The sequence below is a fragment of the Ambystoma mexicanum genome, chromosome 4q (genome assembly GCF_040938575.1).
Source record: "Ambystoma mexicanum isolate Mex_15411 chromosome 4q, UKY_AmexF1_1, whole genome shotgun sequence".
In the NCBI taxonomy this organism is placed as follows: domain Eukaryota; kingdom Metazoa; phylum Chordata; class Amphibia; order Caudata; family Ambystomatidae; genus Ambystoma; species Ambystoma mexicanum.
Window position 1 is genome coordinate 1,042,868,503 of NC_090928.1, and position 20,314 is coordinate 1,042,888,816.

The 20,314-nt window shown below is 49.7% G+C and overlaps 1 protein-coding gene across 1 annotated transcript in view; it reads right to left on the reverse strand.

Annotated features, from left to right (window-relative positions):
* Window positions 1-20,314, reverse strand: part of RAB3GAP2 (RAB3 GTPase activating non-catalytic protein subunit 2) — a 2,371,691-nt gene that overhangs the window by 1,703,079 nt on the left and 648,298 nt on the right. Inside the window, exon 14 of the mRNA XM_069608591.1 lies at window positions 19,260-19,476. Within this exon, the coding sequence (XP_069464692.1) occupies window positions 19,260-19,476 (217 nt within the window). The remainder of the gene's footprint in view (window positions 1-19,259; window positions 19,477-20,314) is intronic.

Sequence of the window (20,314 nt, forward strand, 5' to 3'; positions counted from 1 at the left end):
CTTCAAGATAGGTTTGGCTTGACCCTTTGAGGAGGCTGAGACATGCACCGTAGTATCGTTGTTCTGGCTCTGCTTTTCTGTGGCCGTGGAACGCTCCCTGTTTCTTTGGAGCTTTTGGATGCTTGGTTTGTTTGTCGAATGATGAATTTGTGATTTTTCGTTTCCCCTTGAAGTGTGGGGGTTATTGCGTGAGTAATCGGTGCTGTTTGATGACTCTGTTAGATCATATCCCAACCTCAATAGTTCTATTTTATCTAATAGACTGGAAAGGATATGGACCACATGAAAGATCGTGGGAACCTAGTGATCATATTCATGCACCACGATTGCTGAAAAGGTTTCATCATAATTACCCGAATAAACCGGGACCAATGGGAGAACGCATCGTTAGGGGGATTTTCGGGGGGGGAGTTACGGGAGTGCTGTCATGGTGCGTGCTCCAAAACCCATGGAACTGAGGGGCCCACCCCATTCATTGACACCCAATAGGGCTCATCAAGCCCCAAAGGAGTGTCCCAGAACCTCCTGGACTCAGTCCTGGCGCCATTGGCGCCAGGTTCATAAGATGGTTTGAACCATATGGACTACTTACTCAGCCTAGTGAGGCTGAGCCTTTCTGCATATCCAGGGCGTGACCGAGGGACTACTTTACCTGAAAGGCAGGGTGTGGTAAAGGGACTACTTGCCTGGAACTACTTGCAAGGCTATTTAAACCACACCCTGCAGGCAGAACACGCTTCGCGTTATTCTGCACTCCTGCAGCGTAACGCTCACCGTGTCTGCTCTGTCCTCGAGTTTCTACAGCCACGCCCGTTCTGAGATTTCCATCCATCGGTCCCTGAAAGAAGAAAGAGAGAAGAACAGGTAGCACAGCGACAAAGGCCTTACCTGCAATTCTCATCCATCGGTCTCGCCTTCAGCTGATCTTCAGATCGCTGTCCTTGTTGGGAAGAGGGCATCCGCGCAGGCTTCCAATACTCACCCGGAAATCTGCATTCCTCCGGAATACGTCGGAGCGGTTCTTCCATTCTTCATCCTGGGGCCGCGCCTGCATAGAAGGAACAGAAACAGCAGGCTAGCCGCGCACGAAAAAACAAACGAATAATAATTCAGCCATCCAGCGCTACTCACCCGCTAATACTCACCTGGAGGCAACCTGCTCAGCATCCTAGGAGAGTCAATTCTTCATCCAAACCTCCGTACGAAACCGTGCCTGCAAGAAAGATAAAACACGTTTAAACCTTGGGAAATAAAGACATTGAGCAACTATACCAAGCATCCATTGGCATAGAGACTTACCTGCTTGATCCAGATATTCCAGACACAGCAACAGCCACTCTGGACCAGTGAAGTAGCTGTGTCCGGGGAAAGACTGAGCTTACTGCGCCCCTGCTGAAAGTCAAGCAGGACGGAGAGCCAACCTCACAAAACTCAAAGACAAACGCCTCCTGGGGTGATAACCGGGGGAGAGGACATCATCATACCACCAGAGCTACGCCAGTGCAGACATCATTCGTACGGCTACGTGCTACGCCCCCACGGGGACCAGGTGAGCGTGATAGGGGAAAGGTAGGACTGTTACACTCAGCAGCACACAAGGCAGCACCGTGTGCCCGGTGGGGTGCGGTGCGGCGTATCTCCAGCAGAGACTGCCTTCAGGCGAAGGGTCTCCTTTTCTCTTCACAGTGATGGGTCGGTCTTGAGTCGTTTCCAATTCAAGAGGGTCATGGACATGGCACTGGTGAAAATGGGGATTACAGAAGGGACTCATTCTTTTAGGATAGGGGCAGCCACCTCAGCGCCTGGTAATGGGGCCTGAGTGCTGAGGCTATCAAGTAAATGGGGGGATGGAAATCAGGGTGTTTCAGGAGGTACATCAGGCCTGAAAAGATGTAGCGCTAACAGCTTCCCTCACATCTCCTTCCTAGTAGCTGCAGCACAAAGAAGGAGGCGGTCCGTCTGGGTGGTTGGGCATTCCTTTGTGTCAAGGGCCAAGGCGAACTGGACGGCCGAGCAGGAGGAGTTGACCGCTGGCGGGTACTGGATATGGTGGCATGGGGTGCCTGGGATGAGACAGGCACAGCTGCAGGGTCATGTGCAAATTGCTGGGTAAGCAGCAAAAACCTGATGTTTTGATCATACACCTCGGGGGCAATGACTGAACGAGTCTGGGGAGAGGGAGCCTGATGCGAGAGATGATGTTTTCCTTACAGGAGTTATCAGCACAGCTGGGGGACACCGAGATTGTGTGGTCAGAAATCATTCCTAGGCAGGAATGGAGGGGTGTCTAGAGTCACTCAGCTGTGGAGAAATCCAGAAAGAAATTGAACTGCGCAATGGCAAAATTCTGCAGGGGCAGAGGCTTCCCCCACATCAGACACGGCTTGATCAACCTGAAATCCCCGGAATACTACTTGAAGGATGGAGTCCATTTGTCGGCATCAGGGATGTATTTGTTTTTTTGGAATGTGTGCACAAAGCTTTTGGAACTGTGAAGGAGGGAAGGGGGGAGCCGCGGTGGGTGGTAACCCACCTTCGGTGTGGCGGTGTTTTGGCGACCAGTGACAAGACAGACTCCGAATGAGCCATTGCAAAGCTCTTTCAGACCAGTGCCTCTTGGGAGCCTTAGTGGCGGGGGTGTCTGGTGGTAGAAATGAGGACTCAGCTTCCCCCCCAACAAACGGCGCTCTCTCAGTCCAAGAACACCTGCAGGGGCAGGCGGGTCTCAGACACAAAGGGTTGGAGGAGTTGTGCCTATAATGGACTTTGCTGGGGGTAGGGGGAAGCAGGTTTTGGACACAGAGCAGTCGCCGCACCTTCTGAACTATTTTCACTATTGTTTGCTGTGTTTTATTATGTGTGAAAATAAATCAGCGGTCTTTTATGCCAAAAGAAGACATGTCTCATTCTGCACCTTACTGTTGGGGAAAAGAAGGGGCCAAAAGAATGAGCAAGGGTGATGTAGGTTAGCATAATAAATGGACGAATGCCCAGGTTATGGCAGAGATTGCTGCGCTCACCTGCCTGACGCCCAGCACCATCTATTCAGCCAGCCAGCTCACCTCCTGCGGGCACACGCTGCACTCTGGAGCGAGCCGCAAGTCTCTAACTCTCATACGACTGTAACCTGCTGAGGGCCAGACGCCCAGTGCTGGGTGAGGCAGCAGGTTTGTGAGGCCCGCCAACAGTTCTAACTCACCTTCCCTGCCGGCTACCATACGTACCCCTTGTTTCCTCCCTGCAGCGACCCTGCACTGAATCACCACCAAGGATCAGGCCTTCCAAATTATACCACCGAGCTGCACTGCAATCCATCCCAGGAGGGAGAGATCTGCCCGGAAACCCGACTGCACTGGCTCACCTTCCCTCTTCCCATGAGAGAGCATACACTACATGCACCATCGAATGGCGGTGGAGGGTGAGCCTTGTGTCAGGCTCGGGTCCATGCTTCGTCAGTCGGGTAATCTGGCTGGTGCCCCACAAACATTCTGACTGAAGATTTGCATGTCCCCCTAAACCCCAACAGACAACGACATCACTCGTGCTCCGTACCCTCACGTGGCCCAAGGCGCAGGGGGACATGGCAGCACCCACCAGACACAACTTCTAGGCGGTCGGCGGGGCTTGGGAGCCTGCTCGCCTGCTACATAAGACTGGGGCGCTAGCACGCCTGGGATATCCCTCCAGCCTTGTGACACATCCTTGAACAGTTAAGCTGCGGGGGGAGGGAAGGGGGCTGACTGTACTCCTTCCTCGCTGCCAGGCCCCCCCTGCCCCTACGACCATCGGTGCCAACCTTCATCCTGGGCCAGAAGACCTTGGCTCAGTTCCTGCACCGGACCCACACCTCAATGGACTCAAGTAATTGCCAGAGCTCACCCGAGACTTATAACTGCGATCATTAAATGGGCGGTTTAACCCGTTCTCCACAACACTGGGCTATCGATTAGTTCTCCCTGCGCCTGCAGGACCCCCGTAGTCCCTGTACCATTTGGGTACCCATTCAGCACAAGGGGGAGCCCTCTCGCTGATCTGATACCCGCCCTTGCTGACTCCTAAGGGCACCCCACTAGACGCACGCTCGGGTCGGAGTTCTGCTCCACAGAGGCACTTGAAGTGGCCCTCATACCCCCGCCTCTCAGCTTGGTCGCCAGCTTATGACCCCGTGCATGTGAGAGCAAAGCCAGCCGCCGGCGCCCATGGAGCGGCATTCACCAACAACAGACTTGCCAAAGCATGGAAGCCGGCCTACCGGTCTTCGGATCACGCCGGGACCCCCGCTTCCTCCCTCAGCAACCTCTTTGCTCTCCTCTGGAGAACCCCTGCTGGCCCAGACCCCACTTGTCCCCAAAAAAGGGCGCCTGTCAGAACATTCTGGCCCTCTCTATTGAGGTCTGCGACCTTCTACCCTAATAGGAAACCCAGCGGCTTACTGCAGGCCGTAACCTTCACACTGGGACATCCGCCCGCACACAGTGTGGAATCAGATGTTGTAATAGGAGGGCTGCATACTTCTTAACACGTTGTGGCTGGGATACGAGCTACATCCCGCTTGTGACCTTCTAGACCCCACACATTACATCGCCTCCTAGCTTCCCCCAGAGATGGATCCTATATCTAAGGGCTCGATCTGATGCTTGAGCAGATCTGGCCATTGGAAATCTGGCGATCTTACAGCAGACTTCAAACTCCAGGCCCGCATTACATGTACTACAATAGCCAACTCAATATTGCCAGCAATGACCAAGGGGTCCGGCGGTGGGAAGAAGGTGGCCGCACAATGGACAAATTCGCCAAGGCAACCCAGCGGGAAGACCCAGGCCAACCTCCTCAATCACCAGCAGCTCCCATCCACCTTGGGCATGTCTGACACACCAGTCCCGTAACTGACGGCCATGATGGAGGCCATGGCGAAGGGCTTTGCTGCTGTGCACGAAATATTGGGTGACATTAACGCCACGGTCGCCTCAATTCGCTCTCAGCTGGCGCAGGAGGAAGCCCGAATTACCGAAGCTGAAGACTGAATTGGCACCAATGAAGATAACATCTGCTCATTGCAGGACACGGTGGCCACCCTCTCCAGTGATATGAAACAAGTCAAGAGCAAGTGTGACGACCTTGAATCGCGTACCCGCAGAAATGATGTTAGTATAGTGGGAATGCATTGACCGGGAATATGGAACTTGCAGTTGAAAAGCTTCTCACGGACCTGCTGGATCAGCACTCCCTCTCTCCGTTCTTCGCAGTGGAACACGCACACCGCGCCCTGTTGCCCAAGCCGAAGCCAGAAGACTTTACCAGGCCCATTATAGCAAACATCTTGAGCTATCAGGACAGGACAGAGACATGCTGTTACGCCTAGCCTGGGAAAAAAAAAAGAACAGAAACTTGGCTCCCAAATTATCTGAATATTCCCGGACTTCTCCATTCTGGTACAGTTAGAGCAGCACCAATTCATTGGAGTCGAAAAAATGCTCTGGGAACGTAATGTACAATATGCAATGTTATTCCCGGCCCGCCTCAAACTACAATTCCAGGGCAAGCTGTACTTCTTCATGGTGCCTAGTGAGGCAGTGAAGTTCATTGAGGCACAGATCCTCCCACCGCCCCACCCGTCCCCCCGCCTGGCCCACCCAGAGGTCCCGGCTGACAAAGACTGACCACCCCAACACTGACTCTGAGCTAATATTACAGCCTAAATTCCTTGCATTGATATCTGCTGCTATTAACCTACCTAATGCGTTAGGACAACAGGTCCTTTATGTTTATGTTTGTGCGGCAACGGTCGCTCCCATTTGCAGTTGCTAGTTGAAGTATGCGGTTCTCACTCCTTATGCCCCTTTGCGTTGTGGGGATGGTTGGGATGTTGGGGAGGGTTGGGATTTACACTGCTGGGTTGGGGGTGCAGTGAGGGAGGGGGGTGGGGACACCACGAACGGGTCTCACCGCAACCCAAGGCCACTCAGTACGCTTGTTGGAGTAAACTGTTACCAGAGCGCCCATTGCACCTTTCCACCAGGTGAAATTTATTGGAAAAATGTTGACCGGACTCAGAGGCACAAGGGATTCTTAAACATATGACACTGCGACAGCACATGCAAACAGATAGGACCATGACCTTTTGATTGACCAATGGCACAACAGGTAAAGAAACTAAGTCTTAGTTAACACAACGGTTACATACTTCGGGAAAGGTGGGAAAGGAGGCTGGTCCTACCTTATACAAAGAGATGGCGGAGCACTGCCTGTCCAACTGCAGTTTCTTTGTTGGTATCTTCAGTCAGGCAGTAGTGTTTCGCGAAAGTATGTAGAGTGCTCCACGTGGCAGCTCTGCATATGTCTTTCAAGGCCACCCCTGCGTGAAATGCTGTTGACGCCGCCCTTCCTCTGGTGGAGTGCGCAGACGGCGGTCTAGTTAAAGGGTCGCCTTTCAACTGATGACAGTGGGTGATGCAGGACGATACCCAGCGTGCCAGGCTTTGTTTGGATATAAGTTGGCCCTTGGTATGGCCAGAGAAGGAAATGAATAGCCGGTTTGAGGAGCGGAACTCCTTGGTTCTTTGCAAGTAAAACTTCAACACCCTAGAAACGTCTAGAGAGTGTAATGTCCTTTCCGCTTCCGAAGCGTGATTCTGGAAGAAGGTTGGTAAAACAATGCGCTCAGTGAACGACATCTCCGAAAGTACCTTGGGGAGGAACTTCGGGTGAGGCCTTAAGATGACGCGGTCCTTCTGGAACAAGGTAAAAGGAGGTTCCGAAGACAAAGCTTGCAACTCACTGATCCTTCTGGCCGATGTGATGGCTACCAGGAAGGATGTCTTCCAGGACAAGAATTTCATATCGCATCTATGTATGGGTTCGAAGGGAGGTTGCATGAGGGCTGTTAAGACGGTGTTGAGGCTCCAGTCCGGAACTGGTGTAGGTGTAGGCGGATAAGTACGCATCAGTCCTTTCAGGAAGATCTTGATCGCTGGTAAGGAGAGTAAGGCTTGCGTCTCCGCGGTTACTGTGTAGGCCGCTATGGCTGACAGATGGACCTTGATAGAGGACAGTGAGAGCCCTGATTTAGCCAGGTGCAACAAGTAAGGCAAAATTTGGTCAACCAAGGCCGTGAGGGGATCGATCGCAGAGGTCTCGCACCATTTGGAAAACCTGGTCCATTTTCTGGTGTAGGTGAGTTGTGTGGACGGGGCTCGAGCGGCCCTGATGATATCCCAGCATTCTGATGGTAACTTTAGGTGCATCAGTTTACGCTGCTCAGGAACCATGCTTTGAGGGACAGGCTCCTCGGGTCGTGGTGGAGGACCTTGTGGTTCTGTTGTGTCAGTAGATATTGATGTGATTTGAGACAAATCAGGGTTTTGCAGGATCGATGTCTCAGCGTCGGGTACCAGACTTGCCGTGCCCAATCGGGTGCAATAAAAATCAAGGAACAATCCTGTTCTTTCACCCTGCGAAGTACCCTCGAAATGAGGGGAATGGGTGGGAAGGCGTAGAGGAGCTTCCCCGACCAATCCACTGAGAACGCGTCTCCCAGCGATTGGTGCTCGGGGTATCTTGACGCAAATCTTTTGCATTTTTTGTTGTTCCTGGTGGCAAAAAGGTCGATCTGCGGATGGCCCCATAAGGCAAATATCCGTCGGGTTTCTCTGCCGTCCAACTCCCACTCGTGTGACGCTGTGTATTCTCTGCTTAATCTGTCCGCTAGGACATTGTCCACTCCTGGAAGGTGCTCTGCCCTGATCTGTATCCCGTAGCGCAAGGCCCATGCCCATAGCTGTTGGGCTTCTTGCGACAGAATCTGAGACCTCGTGCCTCCCTGCTTGTTTGTATAGTGCATGGAGGTCGTGTTGTCTGTCTGGACTGTAAGAACTTGACCAGCTATAACCGGTAGGAAGGCTTTCAGCGCCAACCTTACGGCCCTGAGCTCCAACACGTTGATGTGGAGTTGGGACTCTTGTGCCGACCAAGATCCCTTGGTTTGGAGGTCCGCAAGATGAGCGCCCCAGCCTGATAAGGAAGTGTCCGTCCGCAGCAGGAGGGTCGATGTCGGTGCTTGAAACGGCATTCCCTGTAGAAGATTCCTCGGAGCGTTCCACCATCGAAGGGCCTTGTGCAACGTCGATGGAATCTGGACAATGTCTTCCCAGCATCCGAAAGCTTGTTTCCATTGGTGGTCCAGAGCTTCCTGAACCGGCCTCATGCGAAGCCTGCAGTTCGGTATGAGGAATATGCATGATGACATCATGCCCAATAGGGATTTGTAAGAGCGCACAGATGTTGTCTCTTTCTGTAGGAAGTTCGAAGTTAAGCGTAGAATCGCTGCTATTCTCTCTGTGGATGGTCTCACTCTGGGAATGCTGGAGTCTAGCTCGGCTCCCAGGAAGAGAGCTACCTTGCTGGGGACGAGGCAGGACTTCGTCTGGTTGATGGAGAAACCTAACTCTTTTAGGAGGTTGACCGTCCTTGATACTGCCGAACGAGCCTTTGCAGCTGAACTTGCCTTTATCAGCCAATCGTCCAGGTATGGAAAAACGTCCGTTCCTGCTCTCCTGAGACTTGCCGCTACCGGTGCCAGGCATTTCGTGAAAACTCTTGGCGCCGATTTTAGGCCGAACGGAAGCACTTGAAACTGAAAGTGGAGCCCTCCCACTGTGAACCTGAGGAACTGCCTGTGTGCTGGATGGATCGGGATGTGGAAATAAGCATCCTCCAAGTCTAAAGTGGCCAAGAAGTCGTGCTTGTTTAACCAAGGTAGCACCCCTTGTAGAGCTACCATCTTGAAAGTTATGCGCTTGATGAACTTGTTGAGAGCCCTCAGGTCCAAGATGGGCCTCCATTGACCGTTTTTCTTTCTGACCAGGAAGAATCGGGAGTAGAAACCTTTTCCCCTCTGAGAATAGGGTACTGGTTCTACTGCTGCCTTCTGGAGCAGTTTTTTCACTTCGGACATGACCTGGCTTAACATATGTACTCTGCGGGGAATTGGAGGCAGGGAAGGAGGTTGGTCCAGAAATTCCAAGGTGTGACCCTTTCGGATCACCTGTAACACCCATTTGTCCGATGTAATTGACCGCCAGCGCTGGTAAAACTGGCTCACCCTTCCCCCCACCGGGGCGTGGCGAAGGGGGGGGGGGAGATTGGTCATCAGTTCTGCTTGCCTTGCGACTTCCCTTGGGCGGAGCCACGTCTGCCTCTATGGGCGTATCTGTTGGATGACTGATATTTATTGCCTTGGTACGTGCCGCCTTGTGCTTTCTGACCACAGGAGGAGGAACGACTGTATCCCCTGAATTTGGAAGATGAACCTCTAAAGGGACGAAAAGACTGATGGTCCTTACTTTTGTCCTTTAAAGAACTGATGGCTCTGGCTGTGTCAGTGTCTGTCTTGATTGCTTTCAAATGGTCGTCTATCTTTTTCCCAAAGAGATCTTGACCGTCAAATGGCATGTCCAGAATCTGCGCCTGAACTTCAGGTCTAAAGTTAGTAGCCTTCATCCAGGCCTGCCTTCTGAGCACTGTACCGTGCGCCATCTGCCTGATCCTGATTCGGCCACATCAACTGCCGCGTCGATCATGTGATCCGATGTTGCTTCACCATCCGCGATAATGGATTTTGCCTCCTCCTGGAGCTCCGGTGGTAATTGTTTCGCCAAGTTAGACATGCAGAGCCAAAGCTCGCGATCGAATCGTGCGGTCATGGCCAGTGCATTACCCGCTCTGATTGTAAGTGATGCAGAAGATGAAACTTTCCTGCCCATGGCTTCCAATTTGCGTCCGTCCTTATCCGGTGGTGCCGACAAAGGTGAGGAGGGGTTGGCGAGTTTCTTTCTGGCCGCCACTGTAATAACTGAGTCCGGTTTCGTATGACCCCTTAAACAAAGCGGTGCCGAATCCGGAGCTTTATATTTCTTTTCTGGCCTGGACACCAACGCCGGAGTCGATAAGGGCGTAGATAGGATCTTGGATCCGGAATCCCAGATGGTATCGAGGAGGGGAATTGTGGTCACTGTCCTCCTTCGTTTGTCCCTGTGCTCATAGAGCACTGATTGCCTTTCCTCCGAAGAAACCTGAATTTTAAACAGTTCTGCGGCTTTACCTATTATGGTGTGGAAAGAAACGAGATCATCCGGTGGTGAGGCCTTGCCCGGCGAGTCTCTCCTCCTGGGCTTCTCGACGACGTAGTCATCCCAATCACTGTGTGCGTCTGGCTCCCGAGTTATTTCTCCTTCTTCTGGTTCCGAAAAATCACCAAAAGGATCCTCCTGCCAGTCTGATACCGAGATGGTGGACGGTACCATGGTGGGATCTACGTCCGGAGATCGCGGTCTGTGCGATGACTGTGGTGATGGGACTCTTGTAGGTGTAGCACTGTGGGTGCTGCTCCTCGGTCTTCGAGCAGGTGATCTCATCCGTTTTTGCGGTTTACTCCTGTAAGGAGAGCAACCCGATGAGCCTGGAATCGGGGATGACTCTCTAGAAATGGGATTAATCGGAACTTGCTTCTCCCTTTGCCGTTTGTAAAATTCTTCTACAATCCTCTGCACGGATAACATGAGCACCGGGTCATGAGGATATTCGGATTCTCCCGTGGAGGGGTGCCAAGGAGGGCTGTATTGTTTCGGTAAGGGACCGATGGACTCTTCCTCCACTTCTGCATCAGAGAATTCTTCCTGAAGAATTATATCCGGAAGTTCTGCCATGTGCCCCAAAGGTGAAAATTGCTGCACCAGAGGTTCAGTTACAGTATTCTTCTCAATGATATTGCTTGTAATGACAGGAGCTTCCAGAGTAAGAGGCAGTAATTCCTCTGTAACTGCCGAAATTTGCGGTGCCTCTGAAGGCGTTATGGATGGTGTTATTCTCGTCGACGACTGAGATTTTCCCGTCGACGAGGGCTTCGTTGACGAATGTGGAGTGTGCTCCGTGGACGACTGTGTCATGGATGAATGCTTCGTGGACGAGTGGTGTTTCTTGCTCGTCGACGATTGCTTCGTGGTCGACACGTCCGATGACGATGATCTAACTGTCGACGATGTCTTAAGCGTCGTCGTCGTCGATGCTGGTTTCGTCGACGGTATGGCCGATGACGGGCCTTTACCTTTCCCTTCATTCGTGGGCGGTTTACCCGCCGACGACTGCCCCCCGCCCCCGTTTTTTGCAAACTCCTCCTTACCTCTGGAGGCAGATTTTGCTGACTTTTTCTAGCTTGAAAGGTCAACTGGAGGCAGAAAGGGTATCAATTCCAGCTTCCTCTTTTTGGATTTGGGAGAGGAACTCCTTTCCACTGAAGAGGCCCTTCTCTTTGAAGTTTGCCTCTCAGATGGAGTGCTGGATTGGACAGGAGCTGTTCTGACAGACTCTTCGTCCGAAGATTGATCCCTGGATTCCAGGTATGAAAGGAGTCTTCTATGCCTGTCATGGAGGGTCTTGGTGGAAAAAGTTTTACAAATCTCGCATTTTTTAATGTCATGTGGGTACAGACAATAAATGCAATGTTCGTGGGGGTCCTTGTAGTAAACCAATTTCTTCTTGCACCTCGTGCAGTCCCTGAACAGGGAAGGCTTCCTGACAGCCTGAGGTGCCTCCATTTCTGAAGAGAAGTTCAGTCGACGATTTTGAGAGGAAAACAACAAGTTTTGCCACCAAGGTTAATTGGAAAGAAAGCCCCTAGGAAGGGGAACAAGATGGAATATATTTTACAAATATATTCCACACAAAAGTAGAAAGAATTTGGAAAAGCTCAGAGAGCTTGAGGATTCCCTGTGTCTGATAGACTGCGGTGAAAAATCTGAAGATGGCTGCCGGGGGCGGAGCTTAAGCCCTGCCACCTCATTGGCTGGGGCCATAAAGGACCAAAGTGAGGTGGAGGGACTACACAATGAAGTGGCTCATAGGCTATAATGGGCTATGTACATGCACTGCTAGGTGGCAGTGTAGGTATATATTCTTTTTAAAAAAATGTTTTTATTATTATTATTTAATTTATCACCAAGGATTCCCAGTATGACGACGGGGAATATTCAAGCATCTGAATCTATGAAAGATCCAATGCTGGAGAAGTTGGAACATCTGCGGACTGGAGAACTTCACTAAATCCAGCAAAATAATTTCTTACGCACACATACATAAAGCCAATATACTATTTCTTCAAGAGACCCATGGCAAAGAAAACACCTGCCGCAACATAGCCACCTCATGGGAGGGACATAGATAAGTCACCTCATTCTATACACAATCCAGAGGCGTCATTGTACTGATCCAAAAATCCTTGAAATGTGTGGCAAAACACACCCATGTAGATCCAGATGGTAGATTCCTCATAATACACAGGGTCCTGGAAGGCCTAAAACTCATTCTCAAACACTTATTGCATAACATTGACTCACCGGAATTCGTCACCCAGCTCAATGACACTCTAGATACATACCTCGGCCTCCCCCTGATATGGGGAAGGGACATGAACCTCATATTGGACCGCACACTGGACAGATCAAACACAGCCCCTTGGCCCCAAACACGGGTGGCCAGACAACTGCTATCCATCATGCAAGCACTCGACCTAAGGGACGCCTGGCAGGTCACGCACCCACAGGCGAGAGAATATGAATTCTACTCTTCGGTCCATGATATGTCGTCCTGCATCAATCTCTTCCTTATATCAAGCTTGCTGCTAGGGAAAGTATCTGACGCACACATTGGTCCTCGAACCCTGCCCGACCACTCTCTGATCTCGCTCACACTGAAATTCAAATCAGGTCCGCCAAATCGAGCCTGGAGGTTTAAATCCACTGCGCTGCTAGATATAGTTTTTAAGGCAGATATTAAGTCAGATATTGACACCTTCTTCAAGGTCAATACAGCCGAGGATACCTCCCACAGTGTTAGGTGGCAAGCCTTCAAAGTATACATCAGAGGCATGGCTATGTCAAGGGAAGCGGGGGTCCTTAAATGCATCAGGATGGACCTTGAGAAATCTAAGAGCTTGCTCAAGGACCTCGAGCCGGAATACTCTAGGACATCTGACGCCACACTGTTGGCGCAAATCCGTTTTGAACTGGACAGATTTTAGGCCCATGTCACAAGAGAAACTCAGTACTTCTCTCGTCCGATGGTGGCCAGGAAATACAGGGAGGGAGATGGGCCTGGCAGGACACTGGCTAGAATGGTCAGGTCCGAACGCAATAGAAATCAAGTCGACTGCATCATAGACAGGAATGGTGACAAAAAGTGGTCGGACACGGACGTGGTCGAGGGGTTTTGCACATTTTCTCACATGTTATACATTGCCCCGAAACCACCAAGGAACATTCCATACCGGCCTTCCTCCAGAACACCTCACTGTCCTCCTTGAATACCAAAGTCAGAGAAGAACTTGAGCTGTTGATCACCCTCGAGGAGATTGTAGCTGTCATTTCTTCCCTTCCTAAAAGCAAGGCTCCTTGCCCTGACGGACTCAGAGCGGAATTCTACCAAGAATTTGCTGCAACATTGACCCCGCTCCTCCTCAGCATCTGGGAAGAATCCCTATGACTCCAGGTTCTCGCTGAATCCTTGAGGGAAGCTCTGATCACTGTTATGTTGAAACCGGACAAGCCCAGCAACGAGTATGGTTCGTACAGACCCCTTTTCCTAATCAACTGCAGTGCCAAAATATATGCGCAAAACCCTAGCCAACCGGTTTCTTCTATAGATGCCGCACATGGTACACTCCAACCAGGCGGGCTTCATCCCAGGAAGATCCACCACTCTCAATATCAGGAGATTCATTAATATAATGGCTAGGATTGACCCAGGTGCACACGCAGTGGCAGTAACGATCGACGCCCAAAAGGCATTCAATATGGTCACCTGGGACTATTTATTTGCAACACTGGAGACGATGGGATTCGGTCCTAATATTTGTATTTGTATTTATTTTATTTGTATAGCGCAAACCAGGCCTGGAGGCTACCGGGCGCGTATCTTCAGACAGTGGTTACATAACAATATGACATTGCATAGTACATTTACTTAGCACATTTGTGTAGGAGCACATTGCAGACAACTAATACATAAATAAACAAGTTTACCTAAGAGACTCTTGGTCGTCGGAGAAGACAAGCCAAAGTTTAGCTTTGTGTTTGAATAAGTTCAGGGAGGACAAGTTTCTGATGGAAAGCGGCACAGAGTTCCACAGTTTGGCTGCCAGAACTGGGAAGCTGGCCCCACCAGCTGTTTGGAGCTTGAATCTCGGGATCTGTAGGCTCTGGCTAGAGGCAGACCTTAGTGAGCGAGGTGGGATATAGTGGGTGAATCGGGATGATAGATAGCTGGGGGCCAGATTATTCAAGCATTTGTAAGTCAGGGCAAGAGATTTTCGTGAGATCCTTTGGGAGACTGACAGCCAGTGCAGGTCCTTCCTAGTTTCAGAGATATGGGCTGATCTAGGGATGTTAAGGGCTGCTCTAATGGCGTTGTTTTGTATGATCTGGAGTTTGTCAAGGTTGCATTGGTTGGTGCCTTGGTACAGTGCATTACAGTAGTCAAGTTTGGACATGAACAAAGTCCTAGCAAGGGTTGTGCGGTTCTGGGTAGAGAGAAAAGGGCGACATGCTGTGATCAGCTTGCACGTGTAGGCAGAGGCGGCTGCAACTGCATTTGTTTGTCTTTGAAGGGAAAGAGTGGAGTCCAGGTATATTCCGAGGGTTTTAGTATCTTTGGAGACTTTTATGGAGTTTCCATCGATATTGAAGGAGCTGAACATAGGGTTCAGCTTGTTAAGTCTTTGCTGTGTCCCTAGGATGAGGAGCTCTGTCTTATGATTAAGACAGAGCTCATGTTGTGCCATCCAGGTTTGAATGACATGGTATTTGTCATTTAAGGATTTTGAGTCTACCATGTAGTCACCCGTGATGGGGATGAGTATATGGGTGTCATCGGCATAATTAGTGTAGGTGACACCCAGATAGTCAAGCACATCAAACAGTGGTTTGGTGAAAACATTGTAGAGGGTAGGGGATACGCACGATCCTTGAGGGACCCCGCAAGGGACTGGCGCCGGGTCGGCAGAGGAAGTAGGGGAGAATACCCACATATGTCTGTTGTCCAAGAATGATTTAATCCAATTAGTGGCATTATCAGAAAAGTGGGCTGCAGTTTTCAGGTGGTGACAAAGGATTTGGTGGTTGACCAAGTCGAAGGCAGCAGATAAGTCTAATAATAGTAGCAGAACTAATTTGCCTTTGTCTTTAAGATCCTCAATTTGGGTTTTGAGGGCTGTCTCCGTACTGTGCTTAGGTCTGAAGCCAGATTGTCTAGTGCCTAGAAGATTGTTAGTTTCCAGGTATTTTCTGTATCTGTAGATCGGTCTAAGATTTTCAAGAGAAATGGGACTGTCGTGATGGGCCTATAGTTGGTTGGGACCTCAGGATCTAGGGTTGGATTTTTAGGAGAGGGATGACCCAAGCATCCTTCAAGTTGTTAGGGACAACTCCCGATTGAAATGAGGAGTTGATAAAGGTTGTAATGAAGGGAGCGAGGTCATGGGCCGATTCCTTAATGATAGGAGCTGGGCAGGCGTCCCCTTGGCAATTGGAGGGTTTTAGGTTGCAGATGATTTTTTCTACCTCAAGGGTGGTGAGTGGCATGAAGCTGAAAAGGCAAGGGAGAGGAAGAGGTGGTTGTTTTATGTGGCATGGTTTTGCTTATGAGGGGCGTGTGGAGGGAGTTTTGTTTAGCATTAATTTTGAGTTGCAGGGTGGTTATTTTGTTGAGCAGTGCATTTTGTATATTGTTGCACCAGGTGCTGTCTTTATTGCACAAGTCGGAGGCAGGAGATGGGGATTCTAATTCTTTGAGAATTTTGAAAAGTTCTCTCGTGTTGGATTCTGCTTGAGATATGCGTAGGTTATACGTCTCTTTCTTGGCTTGAGGGATGGCTTCCTTGTAGTTAAGTGAGGTGATCAGGAGGGATGCTTTATTAGTCGTACTAGGATGACTTTTCCATAGTGCTTCGGCCTTACGCTTTTCTTTGCGTAGATTATTAAGCTGCGGGGTGAACCAAGAGTTCAGGTGGGACCGTTTGGGTTAGCGAATTTTTAGCGGGGCTATAGTATCAAGGGCTTTGAGCAAAGTGCTGTTGAAAGTGTCTGCTAAGACGGTGGGGTCCTTATGCAGCGTGGCACAGGTAATGAGAATAGGGAGGATGAGAGGAAGCTGTTACTCCCTGGTAATGTCCTTTTTATTTCTAGTGGGTATAGCGGGGGCTATGGTAGGTGTGGGCTGGGGGTTGGTGGCTGGCATGAGGAAGGTAATGACGTGATGGTCAGACCAGACGCAGGCAGTGTTGGAGCGGATAGTGGTGTTGCAATTAAGTCTGCTATCCAGTCTAGCGTTCTACCCTTGTTGTGGGTAGGATCACAAATGCACTGCTGGGAACCTAGATTGGGGAGGGTAGTGGCAAATTTGCTGGCCATGTGGTCTTTAGGATCGGAGAGGCCAAGGTTGAGATCACCTAATAGCAGTACCTGAGAGTTAGGCTTCGTGTTGGCAGATAATGTAGATGTAACATCGTCAGTAAAAGAGCGAAGTGGACCTGGAGGTCTGTATATAAGGTGGAGTGTTGCTGTGTTGGTAGGTGAGAGGGATAGCTTCACTGATAGGGATTCTGCGGAGCTGAATATAAAGTACATTAGACTTCTTTACACACAACCGATGGCCAGGGTCCTGGTTAATGCCTGCACCTCCACACCGTTCCAGCTGGAGAAGGCAACCCGTTAGGGATGCCCATTTTCCCCTATCATGTATGTCCTGGCCATCGAGCCAATGGCAGAACACATCCGGGAACACCATGGACACTGTCAAATTCGCTTAACTCCCCCCCCCCGAGATTGCCTCCTTCTACGCGGATGACGTGCTACTATATTTCTGAGATCCCGCAACCAACCTGACCCCTATCCTTGAGGATATGACATGCATTGGGAGACTCTCTGGCTTCACAATTAACTTTGTGAAATCCTAGATATTTCCCCTCACAGATGCCACATTGGATTGTCGAGGCACCTCCTCTTTAAAATGTTCTCCCGACTGCATCAAATACCTGGGAGTGACAGTTTCTCGCTCCCTTCCAAATATGCTCCAGGACAACTATATCTCCCTCAATTCATATACTGAATCTAAAATACATAAGTGGAAACCCCTTCCCCTTTCACCTGCGGCTAAACTCTAGTTAATTAAGATGATACTACTTCCCAAGTTGCTATACACCTTTACCAATGTCCCGGTGTGGCCGGGAAAGCCATACTTTACTAAAATCCATGCTCTATTCGCGCAATTTCTTTGGCACTCTGGGGCGGTCCGGAAGAAATGGGTAGAGATGACATACCCCTATGACAAAGGGGTATTTACCGCCCCAACCTAGAATTATACTGGATAGCGGCTCAAGCTCAATTTGCAATATTCTGGTACCCCACGGCAGCCCTCCCCCCACATGTAAAACTGGAGACACTTGCAGCTGTGGATTTAGACCTGAAGACACTGATACTTGACCAGAGTTATAAAGACGAATGCCCCTTTGACCCGGTCGCCTCCACCCTACGTGCATGGCGCCTATTATTTGCCCACACGGGCACAGTGAAACCTTACTATCGCTGGCTACCCCTGTGAAGGTTCCCCGATTGAAGCCCACATGGCAGAGGACGATCCATTCAGCATGGGAACGCTTAAGCTATATGGCCCTGGCAGACCTTTTTCCAGAAGGCCAATTTATCACAACTAACACCTGGAAACCTGGTCACGGGAACTCTGGCATGGAGCACTTCCAATATTATAGGTTGCGGGTGGCTGTCTCCACCTGATGGCCCTCGTACCCGATCGAACCCCCAGAGACCACTTCATTGGCCCTTATTGCAAATTCAGGAGACTGTAGACATATTCATTCTACATTATACAAGTTACTGATTGATAATGCCCCTCCACCCCACCTCTCGATCACGTCAGGGCTGTTCCCAGGAACTGGGCTCCGAAATTACAGATCACCAGTGGGCTCGCATGTGCAGACATTCTCCAAATGTTTCACTGAATTTTAGATTCAAATTCATGCAGTTTAAACTCCTAAATAGACTGTATTACACACCGGCCAGACTCTCCAAGATGGCGCATACACAACCTCAGAATTGCCCGAGATGCCAACATTCCCCCACAGATCACCTGCACATGTTCTGGGCATGCCCTAGGTTAGGAGAATACTTGGACCGCCTTCTGAGCATAGTCTAACAGGTATTATCCATCCCCATGGCTCGAGACCCCCTGGGCACGCTCTTTGGCATCTGGCCGACTATCACTAGTAAAACTCATCGGGTATTTGTGTATATGGCATGCATGATCGCGAAAAGGGCGATTTTATTGAAATGGAAAGACATAGCCCCCAGCCCCAGTGTAAAGGAATGGTTGACGACATTGACATGGGCTCAAGAATGCCAAGAACTATATGTTACCACTCTTCCATACCAACCCAGAACCCGGGAAGCTTGGTCGGCCTTCCGCTCCTACCTCTGTGATTCGGATATTCCAAAACCGAACTGAAACAAGTAATTTTCTTTCACCAGAGACAATTTACTGTACTCCTGCTTCCCAGGAATTCTGTTTGTACTTGTGTCTGTACTTATTATCCTGAATTTAAAATGTAAGGTGTGATTTCAATATCCTGTACCTGGTCGCCTGTAATAAATAAAATAAAAAAAATACCCAGAGGTTTCTAAGCACGGACCTGGGGATCGAACCTGTGTTGCTCGGTGTCATCTTGCTTGCAAGGGGAGCGCGTTGCCCCCAAGCTATCCTCCCAAGACAAAGAGATACTGTGTTGCATAACCTAGACAGGAGCCACGCCCATTGGCCCTGCCCCCCGTTCCCAAAGCCCTGCCCCTCTTAAGAAGTGACATTTCCAGCACTGCATTACATACATTATCCCCAAGATTTAAATACCAAAAGATAACATGTGGTATGCTATATAAATTTGAATACAACATGCTTCATGATATTCTACACAAACCGCAGACTTCTGTTGCATAGTACAATTAATTTAGCAAAGCACCCTCTCCACATACTAGAAAACAATGATCAAGGTACAACATTCTTCATTTATTTTACACCTCTCATTTCCTAGTAAAGGCTTTGCACGATCTCGTCTACTAGGTCTTGTGTGCTTTCACTTTGGAGCTGCATGCTGTTTCTGTATTGTGTGCATGGAAAGAAATAGAGCAGAACGGAACGTGTCTTACCTACAGTGTTTCCCTACATTAAATGCCCCCACTCTGGGCCCTTGCTGAGTGCTCCATACTTCCAATATTCCTCTCCTTGGCGCATATATAACCAAAAACTGAGCAACTCTGCTTGGCCCCTGTGGACTACTGAAAGGAGAAAACTGGCCTCTATCAGTTTCTCGATCATGAAGGTCTTCCGAAACCTGGATCCAGCCAACTTGTGCATCACGATATCCTGGAGAAAACAATAACAAGTAACGCTCAGCTAAAGATAGGAAAACGGTTTATAGACTCGCAGCCAGAAAACGTTTTCATGTGTAATTTGGAATTATACAGAAATACATACACATAATTTGTGAATTTAGCTATGAAGTGCATGCACATCTCTACAACGCTGTACAGCAGAGGTGCCTTAATGGAAACTATACAAGAGCATTTACATTATTGTCATGTGTCCATACAATAGAATTGCCAACATTGTAGCAAAGATAAATTAAGCAGTCACAAAAGAGCAAAATGTGCCCTTTTCTGCAAAACGATACCCCTGCATATCATTGAGCCATCTTGCAAACATTTCTACTTTCCCCATTGGTTAAACGGTAAACAAAAAAAAACAAAAACAAAAAAAATACCTGCACCTCTCCACTCTCAATACGGTGTGGCGCTAGACACAAAGCACTCTGCGCATGGGCATACTTTAGCTATGATATGATATGGCATTTATAACGCGCCTATACACAAGTGTTTCAAGGCGCGACGAGGCAAGGGAGGAGGAACAGAGGAAGACAGACAACGATCCTACTAGGCCAGGTGTCATTCAGATTGCGCACGTGCATGGGAAGGGGGAGGGAGGAAACAGCAGTACACGGGATAAGGAATAATAAACAATAAGTAAAGTACCGCCAGCTGGTGGCAAGTGCAAGGGTTAAGTGCAGACATCAGGTGTCAAGTGCTGGTAGTGGAATTGTAGGGATACAGAAAAACAGTCCCTAAGTGCGGGGTTGCCGGGAAGGCAGTGCAGGTGTGCGACTTGTGGGGGAGGGGACCTGGGCCCGAGATCAGAGGGTGACCAG